Source organism: Electrophorus electricus, chromosome 4, assembly GCF_041902795.1.
Source record: "Electrophorus electricus isolate QZ-2024a chromosome 4, ASM4190279v1, whole genome shotgun sequence".
Taxonomy (NCBI): domain Eukaryota; kingdom Metazoa; phylum Chordata; class Actinopteri; order Gymnotiformes; family Gymnotidae; genus Electrophorus; species Electrophorus electricus.
The window spans coordinates 24695314-24722704 of record NC_137500.1 but is presented as its reverse complement, the minus strand read 5'-3'; the positions used below and the strand labels follow the sequence as shown (position 1 = coordinate 24722704).

Genomic DNA, 27391 nt, shown 5'->3' with positions numbered 1-27391 from the left:
ACTACCATGGGTTTGATGCTGTTGCATGCTCAAATCATTTGGAAGGAAAATGGTATATTCTCCTAATGTTAAACCTGTTTGTGCAAAACTGCCATAGGTAAAAAGTGAAAACAAGGAATAGTGTGTGTGTGTGTCACTGTAACTCAGGCTGTATAATTAGAGTCGTGTAATGGCAAGTGAATGTTGTGTGTGTTCTGATGGAAACATACAATATTTTGTAGCTGTGTTTCGTAAACATGAATGCACAGTCTTCCATGTGAACAAGATGAGTACTTCCTCTACCATTGGGGAAAGCTTTTTTTTTTTTTTAATATAGCTGCAGTACATATTATAAAACGTATTAAGATTATTTCTTGTGCTACTTCTCATTCTTTAGTGATAAAAATAGTAAATTGTGTTTTAATACTGAGGTTTAAAATAAATACATAATGGGCGACCTTCAGTGACCAAATTAAAAATGATGACACAACAGGCCCAGAGTCAAGGTTATCTAAAACACAATGCACAATGTCTTTATTACACTTAAATACATAAACAAAAGTAATAGTTCTCTAGATAAATCTTTCTGGTAATATCTTACAGTAAATACATGTTTTACAATGCAACAAAATGTAAATATATTTGTATATACAGTAGATATATATGGTTATGTTTATGGATGGGATCATGAGGACAGTAGATGGTTAAGTATATAGGTGTAATAAGAGATCCTTGGCCCTGCGCCCAGGTTTTACCTCCAAGACGACTCCTTGGATGTCAGGACTGCAAGACACACAAAAATATGATATGGAGTGATGCTCTCAGTGTTCGATTTTGAAAGCGTGACACGTTCAACCACCCAACAGACCCTTACGAGCAGAAAACCAAGCACCACAAGCTCTCCCCCTTTAGCCCATGACACACAAGAAGCAACTTGAGAAGAAGGCACCACAACCCAAAGGAAGCCAGGAAGAGTAAATTTTAAAAAAGTAGGTGCATCACATATCTGGTGTATTACACATCCGGCATGTTTCTTTTTTCTGTGTTCTTTCACACTGTCAACTATTCAGATTTAAAAAAAAGACATTTCAGCATAATTAGAAGTTCATATGATCATTATTAATAGTACCCAATTAATACTGACAACAGGCAACAACCAGAGGGCTGAGAGTTCTCAGGAATAGCAAAACGGTGGGCTGTCCATGCTACGGGACATCCAACAGACAGCACGTTAAGAGGGGCACGTAGCCATGTACACCGCAAACTCCCATTGGGCTCCAGAGGGTCCACTCTATCACCCTCACCTGCTGTCACAGACTGGGCAGCAGTTACCTGCACCAGACTTTAAGTGTCATGCTTTGACATGGCAGTAGCCCCTAAGGCCAGTATGACATGTAGAACTACAAACTATGTTTCAATGTGAAGAAAAGTTGGTAACGAATACGGAGAGTTCTCATTTTAAGATAATGGTCATGTTATTCCTTAACAAACAAACATTCATTCACACAGCAGCAAATGATTTTACATAGCATTAGACATTTTCTATACACTGGTCGATATTAGTCAAAAAAACAAACAAACAAACAAAAAAACCTCACCTAATACAACCATTTCACATATTCGAATATTTGTCTGTCTAGCACAATGGCTCATTCATGCTCCAGTATGTCTGTACAAAAACTGTGCCAATTGTACAACATAACGTACAACAATAACAGCGGTGGCATATCGTGATCATCATTGTCAAGCACAATGTCTTGTTCTGTTGATAAAGCAACTTACAAAGACGAGCATTGTCAGTGGAATTGTAATAAGAGAGCCATCCTATCACTCAGTATCTCTCTCTCATATTCTCCCTCTCTCTCACACACACACACAATCAGTAATGCACTCAGACATCTCACAGTTCATTTTCGTTTGGTTCTCTGCTGTTCAGCTAAACCAAGATACAGGGCTAACACACATGACTCAAGGGAGAGGGCACAGACACCAACCCAGATGGCCCAAAGTCCAGCAAAATGAAGAGAAAGGTGTTTACCAGAACAAGTCAGTAAATGCAGAGGCTCAGGGACAGAAGGAAAAGGAACACTTTAGTTTCTCATCATAAAATCAGAGCCAAAAAAACAAACTTCTTAAGCACCACGTATGTATTCACCTGTTGCCAAATTACTGTCTACGTACAAATGTTGTACTGAGTGAAAATGCAAATGATACAGAACAGTGCAAGCAGCATGTGATAACACTGCAGATCTCTGGTCTCTGATCTGGTCTAACATATGTTCAAAATTAGGCTTTTGAACACGCTGGAAAGATCTGGCTCTTAGTCATTTAAACTAAAGTGTTGGTGAGGACAAAGTTAACACTTTACATGAAGGGCACCAGACAAGGTCTTTCATAACAAGGACTATGACACTCCTTTCATTATAAATACATATTGTTTACGTCTACATATTGTATATAAATAATGAACATAATTCTTTTAGATGCAACAGTGAAACTTCCTTCGTGTACCAATCATGAAGCAAACTACATAAGGTCAGTAGATTGTTTGGAAACAGTGAGAACTTCAAAACATATTTCATGGGATTTCTGACTACTGACCCTTGCATCCAGAGCGCTCTGTAAGAATGTGACGTGAGCGCTGCTGCTCCAATCACAGCTGCAGAATGAAGCAGGAGCTCACAGCAGGCCAGGCAAGACTTTCTAGAGGAAACCATCCACACGCTAGTTTACAAAAACCTAATTTACCAAACTCTGTGCACTCATGCACGATTTTTATTTTCGACCTCATGCTGAGAAAAATGTGGAATGAACCTCTAAAGTCCAAGTGGACACAAATGGACAATATAAGGGTTCATTCGGTACTGGGTATTTTGCTGTACATTTATAATTATGAGTCATTCATTTTTTCCTCCAAGGGAAAGTGCAGTATGCAGGTCCCCTCATACCATCCTCAGTAGAATATGCATTCGTATGCTGTAATAAAGATTTTTCATGTGCAGACCACGACACTACCACTGCACAATGGCCACTTACACACATACAGGAATGTCCTCGACTGCTATATGTGTGTGTTATAGGTGTATAGCTTTTTTTCCCCTTAAAAACCTTGCATGGTGCCACTCAGATGAAGTGTTAGCAAAGACACCACATATACAAGCTTTATTAGAGAGGGGCTGTTAAGGAGAGGGCGCCATGCTGGGACGTCCACCCCGGCGGGGCCTCTGCCGCAGGGCGGGGGAGGGGGTGGGGCGGCTGAGTAAGCAGGGCTGCAGCAGGTGCTCACACATACACACCCTCGGGGTTGAGGCTGGACACCAGGGGGTTCTGCAGGTTGCGTGGGTGACCCAGGAACTGCTTGGCTGTGGGCCGCGAGGGTAAGGCTGTGGAGAGGTGATAGGAGCAGAGTCAGTTAGACGGTAGAACGTCCAGGATCGGCCAGCACGTTGACGACAGTGGCACAGGATGGATAAACATCTTGTGGACATGTAAATCACCACATTACCTGAATACAGTGTGTTCCTTTCTCTGACACAGGCTGAAGTTGCATGCAAAAGAGATAACTCTGTGTGTGTGTGTGTGTGTGTGTGTGTGTGTGTGTTTGCACATGGGTGCTGTACCACTGTCCATGTCCCGGTCCTGCAGTAGCAGAGTCAGCTCCAACTGGTCCAAGTGTGGGTGGAGCTCTGTACGGGTGGAAGGCGGGGCCGGAAGTGCTCCGGTCTGCTGGATGAACTGTTGCAGGTTGCATTGTCTCAGCTCCTTATTAAGCTCTTCCAGTTCCTCCTGCTTAGTCTGCACACATGTGAGGGACAGGAGCGCACACGCATTTACTACACACATCTCTATAGTGTACAGTTCATGTACTGCATAATCAAGACAGAACTCAGGGGTCCAGGTCTGCTGCCTTGCCCGATGTAGGTCTTGCACCCCTAATAAAGTGGTGCCGGACTAGGAGAAAGTGTGCAGGGTGGAGGCCTGAGGGAGAAGGGTGGTGGGGCATTTCTGCTCTAGAGCACTGGACCTTAATACAGGGTTTCATGACCCTCCACCAGTCCACATTATTGCACTGTTCCAGTTCCAAACAAAACAGAAGAAGGTATTCAGAGGAATATGAACAGAACTGTTGCAAATTGCCGAACATAAATCTTTACAAATTCTAGACGAGAAATAATAAGCTTGCCAAACTCATCGTTGCGATTAAACTTGGCAGGTATATTATAGAGACCTTCAGAAATATTTATCAGTTGCAGCATATCAAAGTACTATACAAGTACATGGCGCTGCCACCGGTGGGCACAAGAGGGCGACATGCTTTATAACATGACGTGCATTATATGAGCATGAAGTTCATGCCTTGTGGCTCAATCCATAGTAATCTAGGGATGTGTCCTCTTAGGGTGTGTTTTAACACCTTTAGACTGTGAATTATTAGTGAAATGACATAGGCCAATTACCACAGAGCCAGACAAGTCAAGACTAAAAACAGTCTCTGTGCCAGACACAACAAGATACCTGATGGTTTCTTTGAAAACATGTTAATTCTGACAGTTTTCATACTTTCTAAATGCTTGAAAATGGGTACTGCTTATAAGAACTACAATTTTCCTGACATCTAATATTACTGTATTATTTATTTACATATGATGAACATGATTCAAGTGCATGGTTCTTCCCTGTTTGAAATGTAGTTTGCCTTTTAGTCTATAAAGAACACATTGGGCATGTACAATGGACTTTGACGGTATAGACAGCAGTGAAAAACAGTTACAGGCCTCATTAGTGGGCCTCACCCTCTAATGGACCTGCCTACCTGCAGCAGAGTCTTGGCCTTCCCGAGGGCCTTCTCAGTCTCCAAAAGTTCCAGCTCCAGCTCAGCCCCATGTTTCTGCCGACTCTGGAGCTCCGCCTTGGCTACACCCACCGAATCCTCTGCCTTCACCTGGCTGGGTGGAGCCTCCAGCCTCTCCCTCTGAATGTCCTGCTCCAGCTGGTCCGAGTGCGCGGCGGCCTCGTGCAGCTTGTGGCCGCAGTCGTCCAGCTTGGCGTGTAGCTCGCCAAGTCTCCACCTCAGGCCCCGCTCCTGCTCCGTCTCCACCCTCAGCTCCTTCTCCCAGAGCTCCTCGTGTTCCAGCTCTGCCTGGCTCCTCAGCAGCGCCTGCTCCAAAGTCTCCAGGGCCTGCTCCGGACGCCGCGGCTCCGGGCTGGGCCGCCGCTCCCACGTTTGCACCTCCTGCTCCAGCACCTCCAGCTGGGCCTCCAGTGCTTGCAGACGCTCCTGCTGCTGGAGAACATGCCGGAACACCTCCTCTTTGGTGGGGCCAGGCAGGTGTGCGGCGCGGGGCGCCGATGTCCGAGGCTCTGGAGAGTCTCTGGCACATGGAGTCTGTTTAGGCTTGGTGCGAGGGGAGCTAGTGGGGCCCAGGTTGAAGGTGAGCGACTTCTTGGGCACTCCGCGTTTCAGCGGCTCTAGTTCCGAGGGTCTGTGGAGGGGGAGGGAATGGTCGTGCGAGCCCAGGCCCTCGCTGCTGCTGGGGCCTGTGCGACGCAGGTAGAACTGCACCTCGCTACCATGCTGCCCGAGCTTGGCCAAGGACTCCAACGGCCGCTCGGTGGCCTGAAGTTGCCGCTCTGTGTCCCTCAACCTCTGGATAAGCACGTAACGGCCCGTCTGGCCTGCAGAAACAAGCACAGTCACCTGAAATCTCATCTGTGTCCTCTTAACTGCGCAGTCAACATCAGCATTAAGCCAGTCACCCGGGACATAATTAATAGAGAACTATGCTGGACCATCAGGTCAACAGAGACCACTGTGTTTACTGTGGTCATGTCACTCTTTTAAATGAGTATTTCTGGCTTACAATTTGGGATGGCTCCTCGCTCCAGAGCTTCCATACTCTATTTAATTAAAACTATAAAGCCAAATCTTGAAACATTAAACAGAAAAAAAAAAAATCTAAATAGGTTAAATGGGAATGGGCAACTGTGCAGGGTATTCTAACACAGAATGCCAACTACTCAATGTGTTTCTGACCTATAGATAGACACATCTATCCCCAGTTCAAATCACACTGTTCTACGGAGATTCTCCACTGAAAATTATTTTGAACCTTGAACTACGATAAAACCAGCCAATGTACAGTGTAAGAAAATCATGTGCCACACATACCTATGGCCTGAGCCAGGGCGATGACCACATCCTGACAGGACGTCTCCTCGGACAAACCGCACACCACCCGCACGACGCCATCCACCCACACCTTGAGCTCCATCAGCTCCGCACTGGAACTCAGCTCAGCCGAGAAAGACCAGATCTGGGTCTGATCAACCCTGCATGACCAGGCGCAGCTCCTGGAGGAAAACATTACCAACGGCGACAGTTCCGTTAAGCCACACGTTGTGGATGGAAAAGATGAGCGCCAGTTCCAATGAACCGCGAGCCTGCCTTCTCAAAAGAGTTCCAGTGAAAGGACAGCTCATGTTTAATGACTGTGATTAACTGAGCAGGTTTACAGCCCACATGGTGAATGAGTGACTACAAACACAGTATGACAGCGCAAAAGGACTCCGATAAAGAATATTAAAAGAATATTCATCTTTCTGCTGAGAGCCTAAAGCTAAAGGACTTTAAGAGGCAGTTTAACTTGCTGTCTCTCCATTCCATTTTTGGGAATCCCTGTAGGTTTCCCAGAATTTGGAGTTTGCAAATTCCTAAAGTTAACAAGCAAGAGTTAGCAGGAGGTACTCATTGCTCAGGGCGTAGCTCTGTTCCAATTAAATGCACTGCTGACTCTTCAAAGGAGATACGGCACATTGATGCTTAAGGGAACAGACAAGTAGAGTGCAGTTGGAGTGGAAGAGTGTGGAGATTATATGTGATTGTGCACATGCATGTGTGTGAGCATGCGTGTCTGTGTGTGTACGCATGTGTGTGTGCGTTCATGCTTGTCTGTATGCAAATGCAAGTGCTTTCGCTCTAAAGCCTTGTATAAGGGACAGGCTGCACAGTTTTGCAAGCACGCCACAGCAGAAGCCCCACCAGTGCAGCAGGTAGCAAATGAGGCTGCAAGCATGAGATTAATGCGACTGGGGCTTGATGGATGTTGGCCCAGCGCACATTTACTGCACTAGTTTACAGCTTTTGTAAGCAAACAGTCTGGCAAAGTCAACCGTGTTGAGTCAGACAACCCTCTTATAGTGGAGCTGGGCAATGAGAAATAGCAAAAGCAATCGCCCAGCAAGCGACTGCCACTTAAATGAATGGCCCATCAAAGAATGAGAAACAGGTTGAAGGGAAAGGCAGATTTCGAATGAAGGAGGCAGAGGTAAGGAACCTTCCAAAACAGCTCCTCCTGTGGAGTTCCTAGACTACTTTCACACCATGAGGGGAGAATGGAAACAGGCGGGAAGCAGAATTCTCAGAGATAGCACCAAAAAAGGAGGTGCCCCGTGGAATGCTGTGACTTCATCCTGTTTGCCGAAAGTCCGGTTAGTCGGTGCACTGAAAGTTGTCTTCACAGGAAATCACTGCCTGACTCATCCAAGTCCATCAACACTCTATTTGTGATGAGGAACAACAGACATCGCTTTGGAACAATAAACAGAAAAGGTGTACCAGTGAGAAACAAGATTCAGTTTAGCACCATCCTACAGCACCTGTCTCAGCCAGCCCTCACCCTTTGACTGTTCTATCCATAAATCCTGCAGCTGCACTCAGTATATACTGATATGTTACTAAATATTATCAGGACCACTAGGTACAGAGTACTGACGCAACTACATTCATTTCATCAACCTGAGAGATGATCATTGCACAATCATTAAGATAAATGTGAAATGCTGTAAAAATGGTCTGTGGCTAATGTTTCCAGCTGCTGCCGATGTCATTCATCGTCATTATTATTACACCCGAGCACTGTCAGTAATATCAGCGGTGTTCCCCAACCCTCCCCCACGAGGAGTCCATGGAATGTTACCTTACAGGCCGGAGGGGGGGGGGTTGGGTGACAGTGTGTTGGCTGACTAAAACAAATCGTCTTTTGTCTTCAGTGCTTAGAGAGACTCGCAACTTAATTCAAGGCCCCAGGGCCCACGTACCTACCCAGCTTGTGGGTTACCAAGGTTACCGGTCACTAAAGCTATAAGTAGTGAGAGGAATCAACAGGTGCCACTGGGGTTAGTAACATTTTAGATTTAAGCTACGAGAACATTCCTTGCTTCCAAAGTAGTCTGAGGGGGGACTTTCCATTCAAAGTGTGGGTCTCAAGAGAAGATCAATTTTCATGCTCACAAAAGGAGTAATAGCTTTTCAGTACAAGAGGTGAAAAGTGAAAATCTAGCAGAATGCAATTACCTCAAAATGTAAACACTGCCAAGTATCTGTGGCAAAAAATAAATAAATTAATTAATTAATTAATACGATGCACATATCCCTGGTGGAGATCTCTTTGCGTGACAGCTGTGGATCTCAGCTCAGGGCTTGGAGGGGTCTGGGTGGGATGGTGTTCTCTCACTTTGATCTCTGGGGGGGAGGCTCATCTCACACTCACTAGATCACTCACACATGTTCCAGACCACAGCAGTAGAAACGAGGACGAACCCAGCCCTGAGTAACCCATCTCAGACCTCCCCTCCCGCAGACTGCCAAAGCTATGATTACAAAAGTCCCTCCCTCTCACCCCCCCCCCCCCACCACCAACACCAACACCACCCCCACCACCAACCGCCCCTGTCACAGATCCTCAGGATGGGCAAATCATCTCGAACAAAAACCAAGCACAGGAGTAGACTTTGACTGTAAGGCCGGGGACATTCAGTGGGGTGTGGTCATATCTTAGCTTTGTCTGTTTTGGACAATTACAGGGTCTCTTACATGCTAAAGAATGCATATGCAGCAAAACAACAAAACTTTGGATCACGCTGACTAGTAATGAGGATTTCAACATCAATAAAAAAACAAACAAACAAAAAAAAAATCTGTCAAAAACCTGACAGCAAAAACATCACAAAAGACACATTTACAATGATATACCTGGCATATATTGTACCACCATAAACTGATACCAGTCTGTTCACAATAAACCTTTGCACTTGATCTAGTGAGGATGGTTCCTTTGGGCAGAGGACATGCGTGAAGTTTCATATATCTCACCCAATCTCCACCTGTGACTCCCACTTGAGGCAGCAAACAATGTTGAAATAAATGATCAGTAAGGAATTACTAACCATGGCCTCGTACTAAATTATGCATCAGATGCTTAATAGTATCGAGGTAATAAAGAAAAGATAATCTTTTCAGATCACTGATACGTATAGAATGAAACTGCAGGAAAAGTGTTCCGAATACTCGAGGCGAGACAGTTGTGCCCTCCCTTCCGACTCACATGCTGACTGAGGCTGGGGTAAGCGGCCAGTAACTGGGGCTCTTTGTTGGGTCTTTGCTTTCAAACGGCTTCAGGGTGATTTACTCACAACAGCATCTCCGGCCAGATTTATTCGCTGTAGCTTCTACTGCCGGGTAGCTCCATTTTGACACAGCAGACTGACTGTACAGACCGTACAGTATCTTTACTGAGAATGAAGACATAAACAGGAATGCATCGGGGGAAACGCACGCACACGCATGTACGCACACGCACGTGCACACACATGCACGCACACGCACATGTATTTCTTTTCCCCTCATGCGGAAAGAGCAAGCCCTGGCACTGTTTATAATGAATGAGGGTAAGCAAGTAAGCAAATAAATAAACAAACAAACCCACAACACTAAAAGAAGGTCGGTCCCACATGGTTCTCCATGTTTATATGACCTACCTCCTGTTAAAACCAGTCAACAGAACAGCTGTGCATTTACAGCACTCCAGCCAACATGTCCTTGTGCACTTCCTGTGCCTTAATCGCTATCTGTCACACACGTCCTGGCCATGCCACCGAAGCAAATCACGAATGACCTCATTACTGCCGTTCTCTTATAACCTCCCAATGAAACGACCGCCCAGGTCGGATGTGTGGAGTTAGCGGGTGGATGCAGTCCAGCCCCGGCAGCTAAGCGGTACCAACTCTGCCATCAGCTTTCTCATTGTGCATGAAAAGGGTCAGGTTAGACTATTATTTGTAACCTAATCTCAGGCCTGGTTTCCTTTGGCTCTAGAAAACTGCCTCAAATCAGCAGACATGCCTTCCTGTTTGAAAACAAGCTGATAACCAAAAAGGTGCTTAGGTTCATTTTGTTTCCATAATTAACTGCTCTGTAATATGGCAACTGCAGTTACAAGCTAAATCGAGTTTGTAATGGCGCGTGTCCTCTTGCGTCGTTTCCTCCTGAAGAGAGCAGTAGGCTCTTTGTGTTATCAGAGCCAGACGTGCGTGTATAATGTCAGTCATATAATGCAAAAATCATTTGGCTTGTTAATTACGCGGAACGGTTGCTTGTCTGCCTCAAAGCGGGAAAAAAAAAAAAAAACAGACACTGGATGAATAATGCATTTCACAGCACAGTCATTTGGCAAATATTGTTCTGAAATAAATCCCAAACACGTGATTTTCCCATCAACGTATTTTAGCTTCTGTAGAACTACAAACACATTAGCTAATGAGATTGTAGATAGAAATGGTGGCACAAGAGAAACCACAGCCAGGGAGAGAAACAATAGACAGACAGAGAAAAGGAAAGAGGGGTGTGTGTGAGAGAGAGAGAGAGAGAGAGAGAGAGAGAGAGAACACTCGAAAGAAGAGTAGGACTACATATTTCTACATCTGGGTCATCAAAATTCTCATCAATGTTCCAACTTAAAAGTATGGCTCCATATTTCCAGTACAAAAGAGAGAGGAAAAGATAAAACAAATAAGCAACAAACTAAGTCAAGCAATACAGTGAAATACAGTGAGCTCACCATGCAGCTCACCATGCAGTTCACAGCCTGTCGTATAGCAATGGTCCGCATGCACCCACAACTGAGCAATTTATTACAGGAAACCTTTTAATGAAATATTTCATAATGTCAGAATGATGGTGTGTATTAATAAGGTCATCAATAAGTGACTCATCACGTAGGCTTGATTACAGAGTCAGCCTAGGGAAACAAAGCTTCCAGTCACTAGGGTTCTGGGGCATAATCCCTGCCTGGGCACAGGGGAACAATAAAAACACACACACACACACACAGACACACTTTGTGGGTGTCCTGCTTTGTAATTGCACCGTGGTGTTCTGACTCAGTGCACCTTTTGCTGTCATGGGGCACCACCTAGACTTTGGCCTGCATTGCTGCGACCACAAAAGACCGCCACCATTGTTCTGTGTTGCATTTGGAGAAGTGAACAGATCCTCACAGCATTGAGGAAGTGTAAGTCTGTGTTGAAATACTACTAATATCTGTGTTCGTTTTTATTTTAACCATTGTAAATTTTGGATATGTTTATGTTTAAGACGCTGACGACCAATGCATGAATAGAGTGTGCTGAAATAGTTTTAGTTTATGAAAATAGTTTTGACACTTAATACCAATACCATGTCCGCGTCTTCAAAACTCTTCACACAGTCTGCTTTTGAAATATGCACCTCAGCCCATCAGTTAACCTTTGGTGCAAAATGCACTTCAACCACCAAAACATGTCATATTTCATTCAAAACTGACTCATGCTGCAATAACTATAATGTATGCTTTCTCCCACAACACTACTTTGTCACTTGATGTACAGTTAACTTCAAAACGCAAACAACTTGTAACACTGATATTTCCCATTTTTGCATCCTTATATATTATTTCAAGGCATCTAAAGAAACTTTTGGTCTGTTGGCTTACCTCTCACAATAAATGGCATCACTGAATGTGTTAATGTTACAGTAAACTGTAAATGAATGAATGTTTTACTGTATCAAAAACCCAGAATAAGAATATTTACAGTATAATGTAAAATCAATATATGGTAAAGAAACAAAATCACAAAAGAAACAGTGTTCTTCAGGGGGTTTACTCTATTTTAGCATTTCTTTTCAAAAATATTTTCACTACATACAGTAGTTTGCACATAATTGTCTGCCTACCAGTAACAGACATCTACTGTTGGCCTGGTCCATCCATCCTGACCCCTGCGTTTAGCCACAGATTTTCATTGATATCAAACTGAATAACAGCGCACAAACAAAAACACCTGGGTAGGTCATTAGCTGAAATGACAAGCAGGTGATTCAGCCATACATGTACCGCAGTAATAGTGGACAAATCTCTTCAGTGACCACTACATCTTTATTTTCCCTATACACATGCACAGTTCAAGGCAAGCTTGACCACTTTTATTTTGATGATTACAGTGCTGCCAAAAAGCCCAAAACTGAATACACTGACAAAACCTTCTGCTAAAATCAGAATAATCTGTTTTATGCATTTCAAGTGTTCATTTGTCTGACAAAATGCAACATATTTCCATCTACAGTGATTAGAATTTTGTTGGCTTTTAAACTGACAGCGAACACTGACAGAGAGGTATTCAAGGAAGAAGTGATTATCTAATGCCTTTTGTATCAAAGCAATGCGCAAACAGACAGTTTAGTTCACATAGCCTACTGATATGGTGAATGTGTTGAGTGTTTTGAAAAAGTGGGCATAGTACTGAGTACAGGGCATGTGCTACTGCTTGTATAAAAAATGTTTTTTTTTTAAAGACCCAGGAAGGTACTCTACTAGACACAGAACAGACAACGTAGTGGCAATGGGGTTGTCTACAAAGTTCTGCTCGCTTGTTACAAACAATATGAGGAGTTTGCTCAGCAGAGGAAATGCAATAAGATGCACCTGTTCATTTTCATTATTAAATGACTGCATTCATTTTCTTCGGTGAAAGCATCCTGTCCTTGGTTGACAAGCCTGTGCTATTCCTGGCCTGTGTTAACATGGTGACAAGGAAGAGAGACACAGAGTCCTAGGAGCAGGAGACACTGAAACAGAGGCCAAAGCGATAGGCTTGGATTATTAGTCATTTAGGCTCTTTTTACAACATCTGCCGTTTTGGATCGTTCAGAAATGTTTTTTCACGTTTTTCTGCGTAGTGTGTCTGTCTGCTTTAAGGTCATGTAAATGATGAATGTCGAAGCCTGAGAGACCGAGCAACGTGAGCGACCTGGAGCTCCTGGACCATTTGCATGCCAACACGGGAGGCTCACTGAACATGAGACTCGAGGAACACAGGACTTGAACCTTCTGCAGCTCATACCACCGCAAAGACGAACACGTGAAACCCACAATGTCCCGCTCTACGTCTATATCAGAGGCAAGGGAATATAGACAGTAATTAGGAACTTGAGCATTAAAAAGTGATACATCTTGTCTCTAATTGCACTTTGCAGTACTAATGTTGCAATAAGCAATATATATATATATATAAAATTACATATAGAGCAAGAGAGACTGCCTAATAAATCCGTTTATTGACTGATTGATTTGTTTGTTTATCTGTGCAATGAACATTCCAACCAATTCCTGACATTCTAGATGACGATTGCACAGTGAACATTTCCAGATCGGTGAACACTGGCATTCACAACAGTTGTGATCAGTTTTGAACAAAGTAATCTTTGATGATGTCACATCAAAGGCTTACCGGTGTAATTTAACGTACTGCGAGAAATAACCCAAAAGCCAGCTACATCGCAGAGCCCGTACTGTGCGGCCATAGCGGCAGCCAGCTACTTTTGCCCCAGGCTCCAACTTTCTGAGCGGGAAACCTCCCCTTTCTGGGAGCGGGATCAGGGAGACAGGTGGAGAAATGCATACGGAATGTGCACGGTTCAGGTGACTCACCCGGACGGCGAGCACTGCATCTGCTGGATGGGAGAATCCCGGCTGATTCGTGCACAAACATCCCAAAGAATGTGCATTGCAACACACATTCCAAGTGTGGGAGCCTTTTAAAACATGCATTCCACGCGTCCCCCGGCCTATCCTACCCCGCGCTCGGATTCCGGGGCTGCGCGGCGGGGCTGAAATCTTAAGTGTTTTTCTCGGAAAAGCATCGCCGCAGCATGGCGGCGGAGCTGCGAGTTCAAGTTCCTACTAGTTCTTGCGGAAGCGTTCCGGCAGCAGACGGCAGGGAGAAGAGCGGCGCGCTTCTCCGGGCCGCCCTGGCCCCGGGGCCGCCGGCGGAGGAATATTTCTAGTGGAAGATGGAGGGGGAAATGACAACCTCAGCACACTGCAGGCTGTTCACTTGCTCTCTCATTATGAGAGCTCGACCCAGTGATTAGTCTGAAAGCCTGGAGGCGGGGGAAGGCACTGGCGCTTGGGTTTGTGTCGATGTTCTGCGCGGTGGTCATGATGCATCTAGTGAAAAAAGGGTCATAAATTTACTTGGAATGCCAGACCCGTCCTGCTTGCGTGCCAGTGGGTGTGAAGGTTCCGGTGGCCACAGCGCGGCAGGGGAGCGGGTTCTTGCGGCCGGGACGCCTCTGCCCAAGGGAAGTGCTGTTAAAGCGGAGCCGTAACACAGAGGAGAGCTAAACTCAGAGACCACCGAAGGACAACTGACTTCTGGCAGATGAGCCTGGGGAAGTTATGATGAGGTGTTAATATGAGGAAGACAAACTCAGAAGCATTCAACAGCCTCGTCTTATAGCTGGGATTCTGCAGCTAAACTTATATTAACGGCAAACACGGAGATTGGCTTCGGGTTGAAAATAAGAGCCAACAGAGGAAGAGCAAGAGCTTTCCGTGTTTATTGCGAGCGCTTGCGCCGACACCCAGAAATAAACCTTTATCTTCGTGGACTTGAGCACTCCCTCACGTGTGCAGAGCCAGGTTCGGCATGTTCGCCGTTGCCAATCAGTAGCCTGGCCCGACGTGTCCTCGCAACGCCACGGTCAGCCACCAACGACCAGTGGTGGCTGTTCACAAACGGGCCTTCATACTGGGACATTGAAAGTGCCTCAGTGCCCTGTGAACGTGCAGGGCTGGGCTGAGAGAGAGGGGAACCAATGGTATCGCCTTTCTCGTGTAGACTCGCTGCCCTGCTGCTTGCCTTTAGCCAGCACATGAACGTAACCGATACCGCTTAACTCATGTCTGCTGACGCAATCCGTCTCCACGCTGGAGATGTGCGCAGATGATGGTCACGAACTGTTGTGCGTGTTTTAAACTTTCAGCGGCCCCCCACGGCGTGTTGGTGTATGCAGCCGTTGGGTGGCGTGCAGACACTCAGCAGCGCAATGATACAGTGAGAAGCATTTTAGTGTTGAAATGATATGCAGTCGTGATATCATGCACTTAAGAATTTCCTGTACTGAATGCAGTGATAACCTCAACACCGTCCTATTTCTCTTTAAAGCTTGATGGCACTTTTCGGCCCGCTCTTTGTTGCGCGCGTACGGTGTGAATGCCTGCTTCTGTAGATCTCCACCTGTGTTCCGCGTGCGTGCAAAGCAGACAACAGCCGTCACACAGGTTAGAGCACGGCATTCACACCTCCAGCTCTCACTGCGATAAAGGCCAAATTCACTCCCCAATAGGGACACCCAGGTCAGACCCATCACCCCACCCACAAACAGGCCTTTATCAGGGCTCGCATGCTGTCGGAGGTCAGACGTGAAGGGGGCCGTTTGCTCTCACAGGCCCTTCTGCGTGACATGCCCGTCCCCCTCGGCCCGCAGCGCCGTGTCTCTCCGACGGACGGTGAAGCAGCAGGGACGGCCATGGTGCCAGTTCCCCTCGCTCTGCGTCACCGGGTGGCACCTGTGTGCACCGTGCAGCGGAGGGCTAGCTTCAGGAGAAGCTCTCCGACGCTGCCCGTCCTGGACCACAGAGTTACTTCAATATGGTATAGATTTCTCTCGCACCTCCTTCACAGGATGCTGACCTTGAAAGCTAAATGGGTTTATGCTGTACCATCTCAAAAGTTTCTCACTTTCATGCACATCTTTTCACACTGTGCCAGATCTGTCAATGAAGTGTGAATGCACGGCGTCACAGGGCAAGGCATGAGAACAGACACAAACAAAGCGAGAAAAAAGGGGGGTGTGAACCCGAGAGGGGAAGAGAACCACATCAAAAGCAAAAACGGATAGAATATATATATATATATATATACCCAGTAAATAGTTAGAAATCAGCTGAAACGTTTTCTCTCGGGTGAAACTGGGGACAGATCATATACACCTTTCACTGAACCCAGCAATTTTTACCTGAAACTACAAACACACATACACGCTTACTACTCAATACTGACTGATCATTCACTGATCTGCTGAATTCAATGCAGATAACTGCCTGCTAGCAGTGGAGTTTATGAGCCCTGCCCTTTTCAAGGAACTTATGAATAGGTAAAACTGCTCATCTGCCTTAAGATGCCTTTACCTTAACTGGTCTATGCCAAACAGGTAAATGAATCCTGCTTCATACAGCTAAACGCATCCTCACTGCTACCGAATGCAATACTACAGTCACAGCCTGGAGCAGTGAAGCCTAAAATGTTCTCTCCACTGTCCTTCTCTCCCCGTTTCCTCTCTAAGCCACATGAGTGTGGCGTGGGTCAGTCTCTTAGCACCCCACAGTACCTTCGTCCCTAATGGACGGCTCCGTACACATACCTGCGGTTTTCCATCACGACCGCGGGGCAGACAGAGCTCACCAGGCGGCCTGCGCATCACCCCTGTGAGCCAGGCCTCACATCACATTAACAAGTCAAGCGCTGAAGTGCGCCTCACCCCAGGGCTCCTCAGTGTGTGTGTGTGTGTGTGTGTGTGTGTCCGTAACTACTGCTGGGCTCAGCTGTCAATCACTGGTCCAGGGAGTGGTGGTTAGTCAAAAACCCAATACTCACGATTTTTATTTACACCGACGGTTTTGGAATTCTGCGATTCCTTAAAAGAAAGTTAAAGTTGGGATTTCATTTAATGGGGAGTTAGTTTACTCAGTCATCCTCTAAAATGAGAGTAAAATAAGATCAATAACTGAAATACTAAAATCTGAAAATGAGGGAGAATTCAGGCCCTGTCTGGGCATGAAAAGTCCAATAATGTCCAACTGCTCGTGGTTTCAGAAGCAAAGTAAGACATTCTGACACAGGGAAGGTACAAGTGTCCTTTCATAAGCTATTCTCAGCACGACCATTAGCAGGTCAACTTGGAGCAAACTCCGTAGATCAAGTAGACATTAGAGATGGAGTGAAAATAAACAAAGTTCAGAGGAACGTAGTGGGAAAAGCCCAGATAAAGGGATGAAAAAGAAAGATACATTTTTATACCCTCTGCTAATCACTCTACACACACATGCATGCGTTCTTTCCATCTTTTTCCCTCATCCTTTCCTCTCTCTCTTCCATACTGTTATCCGTTATCAATGACATTATCTTTTCAGGCCGGTGCAAAGCACACTGAGAAAGTTTAATCACGCCTGGTTACCATCAAGACAACAGGGGCAGAAACACACTTTTTCCCCCTCTAGTGCTTGGCTAAAAATACATTTCTGCCGAAAACCTCATTTACAAACCTCATAGCTTTTATGTGGAAATGAATCACCTACTTTCATTAGCAAGTGTTTGTTTTTATTGGTGACAGACTGTTGACTGCTAAATGAGAACACGACAAGCGTGCTGGGCAACTGAGTCAGTGGCCAGTGTCTTTGCTCACTGTGCCATAAACTATGCAACACTGAGCCAGTAGCAGAGGTTCCTCATCACAGGGTCAGCTGTGGGAAGCAGAGAGGCTCAGTGCAGGGAGAGTTTACCCTGCCTACTCACAGCTCCAAATGCAGACGCTACCGCCAGCAGGTTCAATTAAAGCTACAGAGACTATATAAAAAAAAAAAGTTAGCCATGAGTGAATGTGAGCACGCGCGCGCGCGCACACACACACACACACACACTTACACACACACACACACTTTGAATCTGTGTCTTACCCTTGGAAAATAAAAAAGGATCCTCAGATTCCTTGGAAAGTTGAGCTCCTTTAGGCGACCGGTATCAGGACAGGCTGAAGTAGGCTAAAGTCCAGTAAAGGTGTGTAGCAGCTAGGCTGAGACTCACTTTACCCGGGGCTGCTAGGGGTTAGTCTTTCTAGGGGCTTGTGAGGAATGCAGCCCTCGTCACAGCGCTTTTCTCTGAACGCACTTCCCACTCACATCTGAAGCTGTTCAATATCTCTCTCTCGCTCTCTCTCTCTCTCTCTCTCTCCTGACACTGCAAGCACCTCCCCTTCTCCAGGTAGGAGGAGTGTCTTATTTCCCCCTGCTTAGTTTCTGCGTTTCACTCCCCCTCTTTGCCTGTCTCTCTCCCTCATTCACAAACTTCATGCGCACACGCTGCCTTCAGTGATTAAAAAAGGTCTTTCAAAATCTTTTTTTAAATGCTCTTGTAAATGGAGAAATGGACAGTAAATGAGAGCCAGAGTAATGTCATGTCAGACAGATGGCTGTGGAGGGTAACCAGAGGCTTGTTCCGGATGTACCTATTTTATATGCTCATCTGACTATGCAAATTGCGTTCGCTCCCTCTCTCTCACTCCCTCTTGTTCTCTCTCGATCGCTCTTGTAAGGAATTATTTTGCATCTGAGGTAATAGTTCTTCACACATGTGCTAATTCATGCTGTTAATTACTTTGAGAGGAGTGTGTCCTATATTAGCAAAGGAACAGATATAAATCCAACTCTTCAGGTTAAACAACACACTATAACAAAGATCTTAATAATTAAACAAATGTAAACCGGTATCCCTCACATAGTAATGGTTCTAGACATGTAGATAGGGCAAAGATTTGATACAGATCATGTAAACATCTGGGCATCTCTGTCTGTAAGCTAACACTGGGATACAAGCCCCCCCCCCCCACACACACACACACACACCCACCCTATCAGACATATTCAACGAGAACCGCTCATCAGACCAAGGCTAGGCCTGTTTTTCATTATCACTTTTCTGTCCATCTACAAGCCAGCACGCATCTGCACACAACGCACACACAAACACAGTCTGTAGTGTCTCACAGATGCCTCCTCTTCCAGCTCTGTCTCTACATGTGCAATCCACAGCTGAGCAAATTAAAACACAACAGACAGCCTCCCTGTCCTATACAGGCCTATAGGAAGGGAAGAAAAGGAGCAAAATAAACACCGCTGCAGAAGACTGCTTATCCAGGAGCTGCCTACGAAAAGGTAAAAGGTAGGCCAGTCTATATATTAGTGCGACTGTATGGTGTAACAACATCTTGGGTGAGGCGCATGTGTGACTGTTTAAGAAATCATTCATAAACAAAAAAAGAACAGTAAAACAGTAATAAAATAAAAAAAATTAAAATAAAAACACACACACAAACAGTAGGTCTGTGTAGCTATTTAAGAAAAAGTCATCTTTCAAAACCTCCCAGTGTCTCAGTATTTTTCAGTACAAACATTACAGTACAAACGTAGCATTATCACAAAATAAGCCCAGAGCACAGGGTTTAGAATAGCCCCTGTGAAATCACAGTTACCGCTCAAACTCCTGGATTTACCCCTGGCTAAATTTCACAGATGCCTTGCAGGCATTCCTGGGAGTTACTCCTCCCCTCCCCCTCTGAAACGGTGCAGACCCCCACACTTTCTGGGTACTGCCCCTTTGGCACTGGGATAAGACTGTGGGCCTCCTGTAATGTTAAAAATACAGTATTTGATATTTCACATTACATTTGGGAGTCATGTATTAGCAAGCCATCCTGCTGCATGACATGCGTCTCACACGGGCACTGCAGTAGTAAATGGTAGCCATGTTCTGTAGAAGCCAGCGCCTGGTCCACTGTCTCCAACATGAAACATTCCGCTCCATTTACGCCTGTGAATTATCCTAATTTTGCACATATCTTTCTTAGCATTTCAAACCCAAACTTTCTAGTTAAATTGACTTAAAAGTTATCCTCAGCCACACCCAGTCTTTACAGAAACTGGTGCCCAGATGCTCAACCACAAGCAATCAGTAAACACAAGCCAGCGGAAGCAGCTTAATGAGGCTTATTGCAAAACCATTCACATCCTAGAGACCAGTACCTAACTGCTCATCTCACCTGCGCTTTTTTTCATGCTAAAGGGAACAGGAACAGTGTGATCGTTGAGATGCCAGAAAAGTAACACACGACCTGTCTAAGAAGTCCACGGTTAAAACAAAACTCTTTGCGGTACTGCAGTTGGAGTAGGAGTCATAAAACTAAAGGTCTAACAAAAAGAAATAAATAAACAAATAAATAAATCAGAGGTCTACCTGTTTCAACCTGACCAAAAATATTGATCTTTAAAGAAAAAAAAACAAAAACAAAAAAACCAATGCCTTTCCATGCCGCAAGCCTGCTGCATCTGTGTTCCTGCACAGGAGCTCCTCCTTGCCGCTGCCACCTTTGGCTCGGACCCGGAAATGTGGGAAGCCACTTTGTGGCAATGGTTGTTGTAAACATTGCTACATAATTACATTTGATTTTCATACAGGTACATTTTAAAAAACACCCAACTTGCAGATCCTAAATTCTTCTGTTATGTAGGTTACCTGCCTAAAGGCATTATTTGTTGTGGAAAGAACAGGATATCATAAACGGGTACAAATCTAGGCTGGTGATGTGGGCTGATAAACAGAACTTGTTTGTCAACGGCAGCTCGGCTCAAGACCGCTAAGCAAGGCAGGTGTGAGTCCTGGTAATAATTACACACATTCCAGGCAACATGTTTTAGACAAGCTCAGCTTCAACCTCACAGAGTTCAAATTCATACTCTGCAAAATGACTGGCTTCTAATAACACCCAGGTGTGAAGCAGCACAAATGAGAGATTTTTTTTTTTGTTTAGTTTTTTTTTAAACCACTTTCTGGCTTTTGTGGACATTACCTTCGCATATACAGCAATAAGAAAACAAGGCAGTATGGCCTAATTGCTGTTTATACTCTTAGAAGTTAAATATAGCTCTGCTCTGTCATTATGGTCAAAATCATAACAATGCTAAAATGTCAATTACACTCTGTGTTCTTTTTGGTTCCATAACAAGCAGTGATACTCACACTCCTTGACAATAAAAATTTGACATTTTCACTCTGGCAAGAGGAGCCAGGAGCACCACAGTAAGCCACTGAATTCCTCTCAGAGGAACTTGTCTGTGATTTTTTTTGTTTTTTTTACACGCCAAGCTGACTGTTATAAAAGATTAGGCCTAAAGATCCAGTTGGGAATAGCTGATAGTAACTTTAGAGCTAATTCTGGCACTATAAAACAGCATAGACAACATACATATTTTATGTTTTTAAAATCAGTGTTATGGATTTTTTTTTTTCCAATGCTTCTATACTAATGGTCTTGTAATTTGCAGCCATTGCTGTCAAAGCAAAGAGACTTCCTTAAAAGTGTCTGGAGAGGAGAGTGAGTAGGGCTGGAATGTGTCAGTAGCCAGTCCCAGTGAGATAGCTTTCATCACTCTCAGTGGTGGAGCAGGCTGGGTCAAACACAGGTCACCAGAAAATGAAGAAAAGCACAAGGGGAGCAAACACAACACAACCAAAGCTCTCGATCATGTGAACAATGAGTCTCTCTCTCTCTCTCTCTCAAACATGAACAGTTAAAAAACAAAAACAAAGGATGCCAATGTTTCTTGAATTTCTGCGTTTTGGGGGGAGGGGTTGCATATTGTGGGGGTGAGAGCACTCTCTCAGTCAGACACAGAAAACACAGAAACGTCACAGGTCAAAGAAGTGTCACAGGTCACATACAACCATACATCTCCGTCAGAAAGAGAAGACAGAAGCATCACAGACGTGTCACAGGTCACAGAATTGCTCCAGGCAGAACATGAAAAGTGTTAGCAGAGCCCACACTCCGCTGTGGTTTTGGGGGGGGGGGGGGTGGACATCCTTAGGCATGGCTCAACACGTGTAGTGAAGCATATGATAACAATACAGGAGTGGCTTTGTCAGAGGGAGGGCCAGCCATTCTGTGTTTTGTACTTTTGTATCCGTTGGAAAAGTTCTGTTCCTAGATAAGCAAGATGCCCACAGTCGCTTTCAAATACTACACGAGATGTGCAGAGAATCTTGTGGGTCAGTTGATGTGTTATTTTTTTGTGACAAAAGCTCTCAGAAGGCTTTTCGACACATGAGAAAATGGGACTGTAAAAAAGGGCCCCGTCAGGTGCACAAGGTTATGAGGTCAAAGGAAACAAACATGGAAGCTTGTTGGTCAAAGCATCAGTCCCCTCATCACCATCATAGTCAATTCTGCTCTACTGTCTTTTCTCTCGCTCTCTGACTCTTTTTCCTCAGACTCAAACACAAATAGAGACAGCAAATAACCAGAGAGAACAATGATGCTTTCAAAAGCTTTCACCTTCATGCCAATTTCCATCAGAGAGCGCTGCTGGCAAATATAGCATGGCGGTATAAAGCTGATGTATCAACTTTGCTTGACTGTTTCCAGCTTCACTAATGCCAACTTGTGAACTAACAGCAAGGCAAAAGCAAACAAACAAACTAAAAAAAAAAAAAAGCTATCAGAGTTTGTTTTGGAGAAGTATCTATGTGAATTCTCCCTGCAGCTGAATATGTGCTGCAGGTTGCTGGGCAGTAGAGAGGAATTAAGAATTAAAAGAATGTTAGTCTAAAATGACGTCTGATAGGTGGATTCCTGAAAGCGACAGCCTTCAGGGGCTAGGAGACCTATGACACGCTGCCAGCAGGAAGTTCAGGACTGCTCATGTCAATTATCCTCTTGTTTACTGTCATTCAGCACTGGGTTAGCTGGGATTCAGAACTGGCCCATCTTTTTTTGTAAAGCAGGCCTACCTATATTCAAAGGCACATTTGGTCAGTGTCAGTTCCAAACTTCTAACTACAGGTTAACCTCTAGAACCTGTCAGCTATCTAACTATTTGGAGGCTGGGACCGCGTCTAAGAAGGGCTCATTATCAGTAGCCAGTTCACTTAATAGAAGGCAGTCTATAGCTTCAATTTTTATTTATAATTTTCTATGGCATGTGTAATTTTCTCTTGCATTAAACACCTAATCCACAGCATTTACCAGATCAAGACGACGGACAAGATCCTGCCGGGTGCCCCACGTTATGTTCTGATATTCATGATTGATTTGTAGACCTTGCCAAAATTTTGGAAAAGTTGGCTTGTTAATTCTCACCTCTTAAGAGAACTGACAGTAATATACTGTATAGTTTTAAAACTAGTTTACGGGTAATTGCTCTCAAAACTTAAGTAACAGCAAACCTTTTCTTATATACCAACAGGACAGCTTTTTTATTACCGTAGAGAAAGAGAAAATAACTTTCCATTAATTACAATGAATAAGGACTTTTTGAAGATATGGGTAAGAAATAATGGGGGGGGAAAAAAACAAACAAACATAAAATTTTTTTCCAGTCAAATCTTAAAAACTATGTAGCACCTGCTCAGATTGAGCAGTATAAATCCACACATGTACATTAACTTTGCAGGAGGCAAAACATTCATGTGACATGAACCAGCCGAAGCCAACAGCGAATACCTAACACAGCAGGGTCTGCTCTGACTGCAACCAAGAAACAGAAGTAGGAGGTGGAGGGGGTAGTAAAGGGGTGCAGCCATGTTCTGTTGCCCAGGAGACCGATGCTCTTTCAAAGAAATGGGCCAATGACAAAGATTGCCAATTGTGCCAAGACAAAAAGTCACATGACGGCACGGCTGCTGTTCGCACTGCACAAAAAAAAATTGGGGGGCTGGAGGAGTGGGAGGTTTGAGGGCCTCGGAGAGTTACAAAAGAAACTCAAGTGAAGCAGCCCACCATGCTGAGCGCCAAACTTCACTCGTCTTCTTTTTGTCTGCGTAGGGACCTTTCCACTACTTGTTAACCAAACCTCAACTTAATTCACTCACCTACAGCCTCTGCTTGCTCCTGTGTACAAGAAGAGATTCTTCATTGCATTCAATATCTGTACTAGATACTGACCTAGTATAGATATCTAGTATAGATCAGATGCCTCTCACACATTGCGAACCAAAGTACTATGATTTTATATTAGGCTAGAGTGTAATATTAGTTGCACTGTAAAAACTGACAAGGCATTTCTCTTATAGTACATCTGCCATACATAGCCTGCCAGCGCAACTGTTGGGTTATATTCTTTATAACAGACCAGTGAACACAAGAGACAAATTTTCAGTTCTTTTTTTATTGGAAGGTCCAGTGAAAATTGCCCAAATGAGCCAACTTTAATGTTTAATGTGTGACATGACTGCTGATCGGTCTGAACTGTCTTATGCAGTCTGAACCCCTTAAACTGAAATGGAAAAAACACCTGACAATGCACTAATGGTTTATATTGATTCTTAAGTAGAAACAAAACAGGATTACTATAATAATAATTATTATAATTCCTTACAATTGTTATTATTATTATTATTATTATTATTATTATTATTATTATAATCTAACCTGGGGAACATAAGTCAAACAAGCAAATGTGTAATAAAGTAATTCTGTTACTCTCATACAGTAAAAGTTAGGAGTCTAACAGTTCTATGAGAAGTATATGCTGATCTGTGAAAGATGACATGAAAGTCAAAGCATGTGTAAAATAAAGTAGGGGTACAAAGGCATGTGGAAATGGTCAAGTTAACTCAAGGTTTACGGTGTGCGTGTGTGTGTGGGTGGACAAACTGTGAGAAGGACGACCGTGAATAAGCACGTGCTATCTCCAGCTGGTACATAAGCCGTTTTCTTCTCTTTCTATCAAACAGCTGGACAAATGGTTCACTGTGAAGTGCTTTGGAGGCAGAGGGAGAACTGACACCACTTGATATGGGCCAGCATTTCAGCGTCCAAATCACAGATTAATGTGAATAAGACAAAGGTTTAGACGAATGAGCAAAACAATCTAAACGTAATGTGTAGGCTAGGTTAAACATCATAGAAATATATATGGCTAGTTTTCAAAATCTGACTGTAACATGAGAATGTAGCCAAGAGATTTTTAAATAACAGAATATGGTGGTCTGCATTAGGTCTATATTAATACCAGTTAATGGGTGTATTATTTGAAACTTGATGTGCTTTGGTGAGAAATGCACACCACTGTTAGCACACACACTCACAACTGAGAAAAACTTCTAGCAGTGTTTTTATAATGATGTAAGCTCGAAAATAGCCAGGCTATATCACAACATCGGTTTTTGGTGGTCACTAGGGTATGCGTCACATTAGTGCACACAAATATGGCTTGATGTACATAAGATACAGAGCCACACACTAATGTACACTAAATGGCTAAAAGTATGTGAATACTAATTACTGAGTTCAAGTATTTTAACCATCCCCATTGCCAACAGGTGTATAAAGCAAAGCATAGCTATACAGTCTCCATAACCAATTTTTGGCAGTAGAATTGGTCATACTCAAGAGCAGAGTTGACCTTAAAGATGTCATTGTATGACAGTGCCTCATTAATCACAAGTCAACTGGTGAAAATTCTGCCATGCTAAACCATATTCTGCTCCATTCAACTTTAAATGTTGTTACTGTGAGATTTGCCACAAAAAAAGGAGAAAACAAACTCACAGAGCAGAGTCACTGAGTGCTGAAGCACGTAGCATGCGCAAAGTTTCCAACAGCCTCTGGAAGCAATATCAGGAGAAGAACCATGTGTAATGAGCTTCAAGAAATGTGTCCACACTGCCGAGCAGCTGCGCACAAGCCTAAGATCACTATGCGCAATGCCAAGCGTCATCTGGAGCAATGGAAATGTGTTCTCTCAAGCGATGGAGAACTTTCCGGCAAAGGGCAACGTTACAGGGTACAAAGACATTTTAGACAATTACATGCTTCAAACTCTGTAGCTAGAGTTTGGGGAAGGCCCTTTTCAGCTCCAGCATGGCCGCGACCTTGTGCACAAAGTGAGGTCCGTAAAGACTTGGTTTGAAGAGTCTGTTGCCGAGGAACTACAGTGGCCTGCACAGAACTATGACCTCCACCTCACTGAAAACCTTTGGGATGAATTAGAGAAGAGCAGGCCAAGCCTTGTCAGCCAACATCAGTGCCTGTTCTCACAAACAAGTGAATTCCTACACTCCAAAATCTTGTGGAAAGCCTTACTGGAACAGTGGAGACTAATAGCTGACAGAGTGGGGGCCATCTGCAAAGTACTGCCCAAGGTTTTGGAATAGGATGTCCATCAAGCTCATATAGGTATGAGAGTTAGGTGTCCACATACTTTTAGCCATACAGTACATTTCACTGTAGGTACCTGTCCACACAGTGGCAACAAACCGCAGTAATAAGTGTACACTATAAATGTATCAACATGAGGAAAAGCTTCCCTACAGAAATATGAGGACATGGAAACAGCTGTTCATAGCCAGACCTATTACATCCATCACCTTCTTACATAAACTAACGGTGGTGCCCAAACAGCCATTCTGAAGACAGGTGCAGTGCATTTCCAAATGGCAAAAAATATTAGTGACATCATACGACATGCTGAGTGCTGCCCATCATACACGCACATACTTGTAGTTGGTGTCATGTAGGTTACTTATCTGAATTCCCTTAATGCCCCAGAACACGGCTATTGGTCATTGGTCAACACAGATGTTGGTCATTCCTCTTATTAAGTAATTTATCACTCCTGCCTACCTTTACCACGTAGCGGAATGGACCTCGGGGCATAAATGAGAAGCAAGGCATCTCACAGAACTCTCAGTGGTGGCAGTCCATATGAAATGTGTCTCCAATCCTAAGCAAACCACACCTTTACTTCATAAACAAGAGGGACCTCATCCAGGCAACTTTCATTTTTTAAAAAAAGCACCGGTTAATTAGCTAGATATGCTAGTTAAGACTGCGAAAGTCAACTAAGTTAGCAAGTTAGCAAGCTGTCGCTAGCTAGAAAGCTAGCTAGCGTTAGTTACCATATGAACGCCGCTTTGAGTTAATCAGGTGCACTGCACTTGACCACTTCATGATAAAAGAACCAACTTGTGGCCAAGTTAACTTGTGCAATGTAAATGGAATACAGAGTCATGATAATTTTAATAAGCTATTAAACTTGATTAAGCCCGGCTTTATTATTTTGGAGCTAGAAGAAATTTCAATATGTCCAAGTTAGCTAGCAATAGCGTACATATTATTCGACGCCGACACGCGTTTTCCGATTGAATTATATTTTAAGCGGATAATTCGTGTAGCTACATAGACATAAAAGCTTCTTACGTGTCCGTCTTGACAAAGAAACGTGACTCGAACACACAGCTCCCAAACTTACCAACTTGTTTCTTTTCTCGTCAGTCTCGCTTCGCCTCGAGAAACGCAATGCTGACTCCTCGGTCCTTTCTCTTGCTCTGCCACATCAGTGTACACTTCTGTTGCCATAGCTCTTAAAGGAGTACCACTGATAAACAACTTACCATGCCTTTGGCTCTTTTACGAAACAAACAA

At 44.1% G+C, this 27391-nt stretch overlaps 1 protein-coding gene across 4 annotated transcripts; it reads right to left on the bottom strand.

Moving 5' to 3' along the window:
* Nucleotides 1-480: 480 nt before the first annotated feature.
* rassf7a (Ras association domain family member 7a) lies at nt 481-27308 on the bottom strand. Of its 4 annotated transcripts, XM_027016407.3 has the most exons (7): nt 27219-27308; nt 26591-26690; nt 6149-6330; nt 4793-5655; nt 3600-3774; nt 3276-3362; nt 481-762 (listed from the first exon to the last, which is right to left on the bottom strand). In XM_027016407.3, exons 3-7 carry the CDS (start codon nt 6249-6251, stop codon nt 731-733), a joined length of 1260 nt encoding a protein of 419 aa, XP_026872208.2. In that variant the 5' UTR covers nt 6252-6330; nt 26591-26690; nt 27219-27308; the 3' UTR covers nt 481-730. The 4 variants fall into 4 exon arrangements, with proteins under 4 accessions (XP_026872208.2, XP_026872209.2, XP_026872207.2 ...); XM_027016408.3 differs by lacking the exon at nt 26591-26690 and having other exon boundaries at nt 27219-27298; XM_027016406.3 differs by lacking the exons at nt 26591-26690; nt 27219-27308 and adding an exon at nt 17871-18190.
* Nucleotides 27309-27391: the final 83 nt, after the last annotated feature.

Excerpts from the sequence above, each read along its gene's own strand:
- rassf7a (XM_027016405.3), bottom strand. The coding sequence starts at position 13,870 with ATGTGTGTTGCAATGCACATTCTTTGGGATGTTTGTGCACGAATCAGC. Across the intron at positions 6,331-13,781 it reads ATGCAGTGCTCGCCGTCCGG|GAGCTGCGCCTGGTCATGCA; the intron begins GTGAGTCACCTG and ends GTTTTCCTCCAG. Across the intron at positions 3,775-4,792 it reads AGGCCAAGACTCTGCTGCAG|ACTAAGCAGGAGGAACTGGA; the intron begins GTAGGCAGGTCC and ends ACATGTGTGCAG.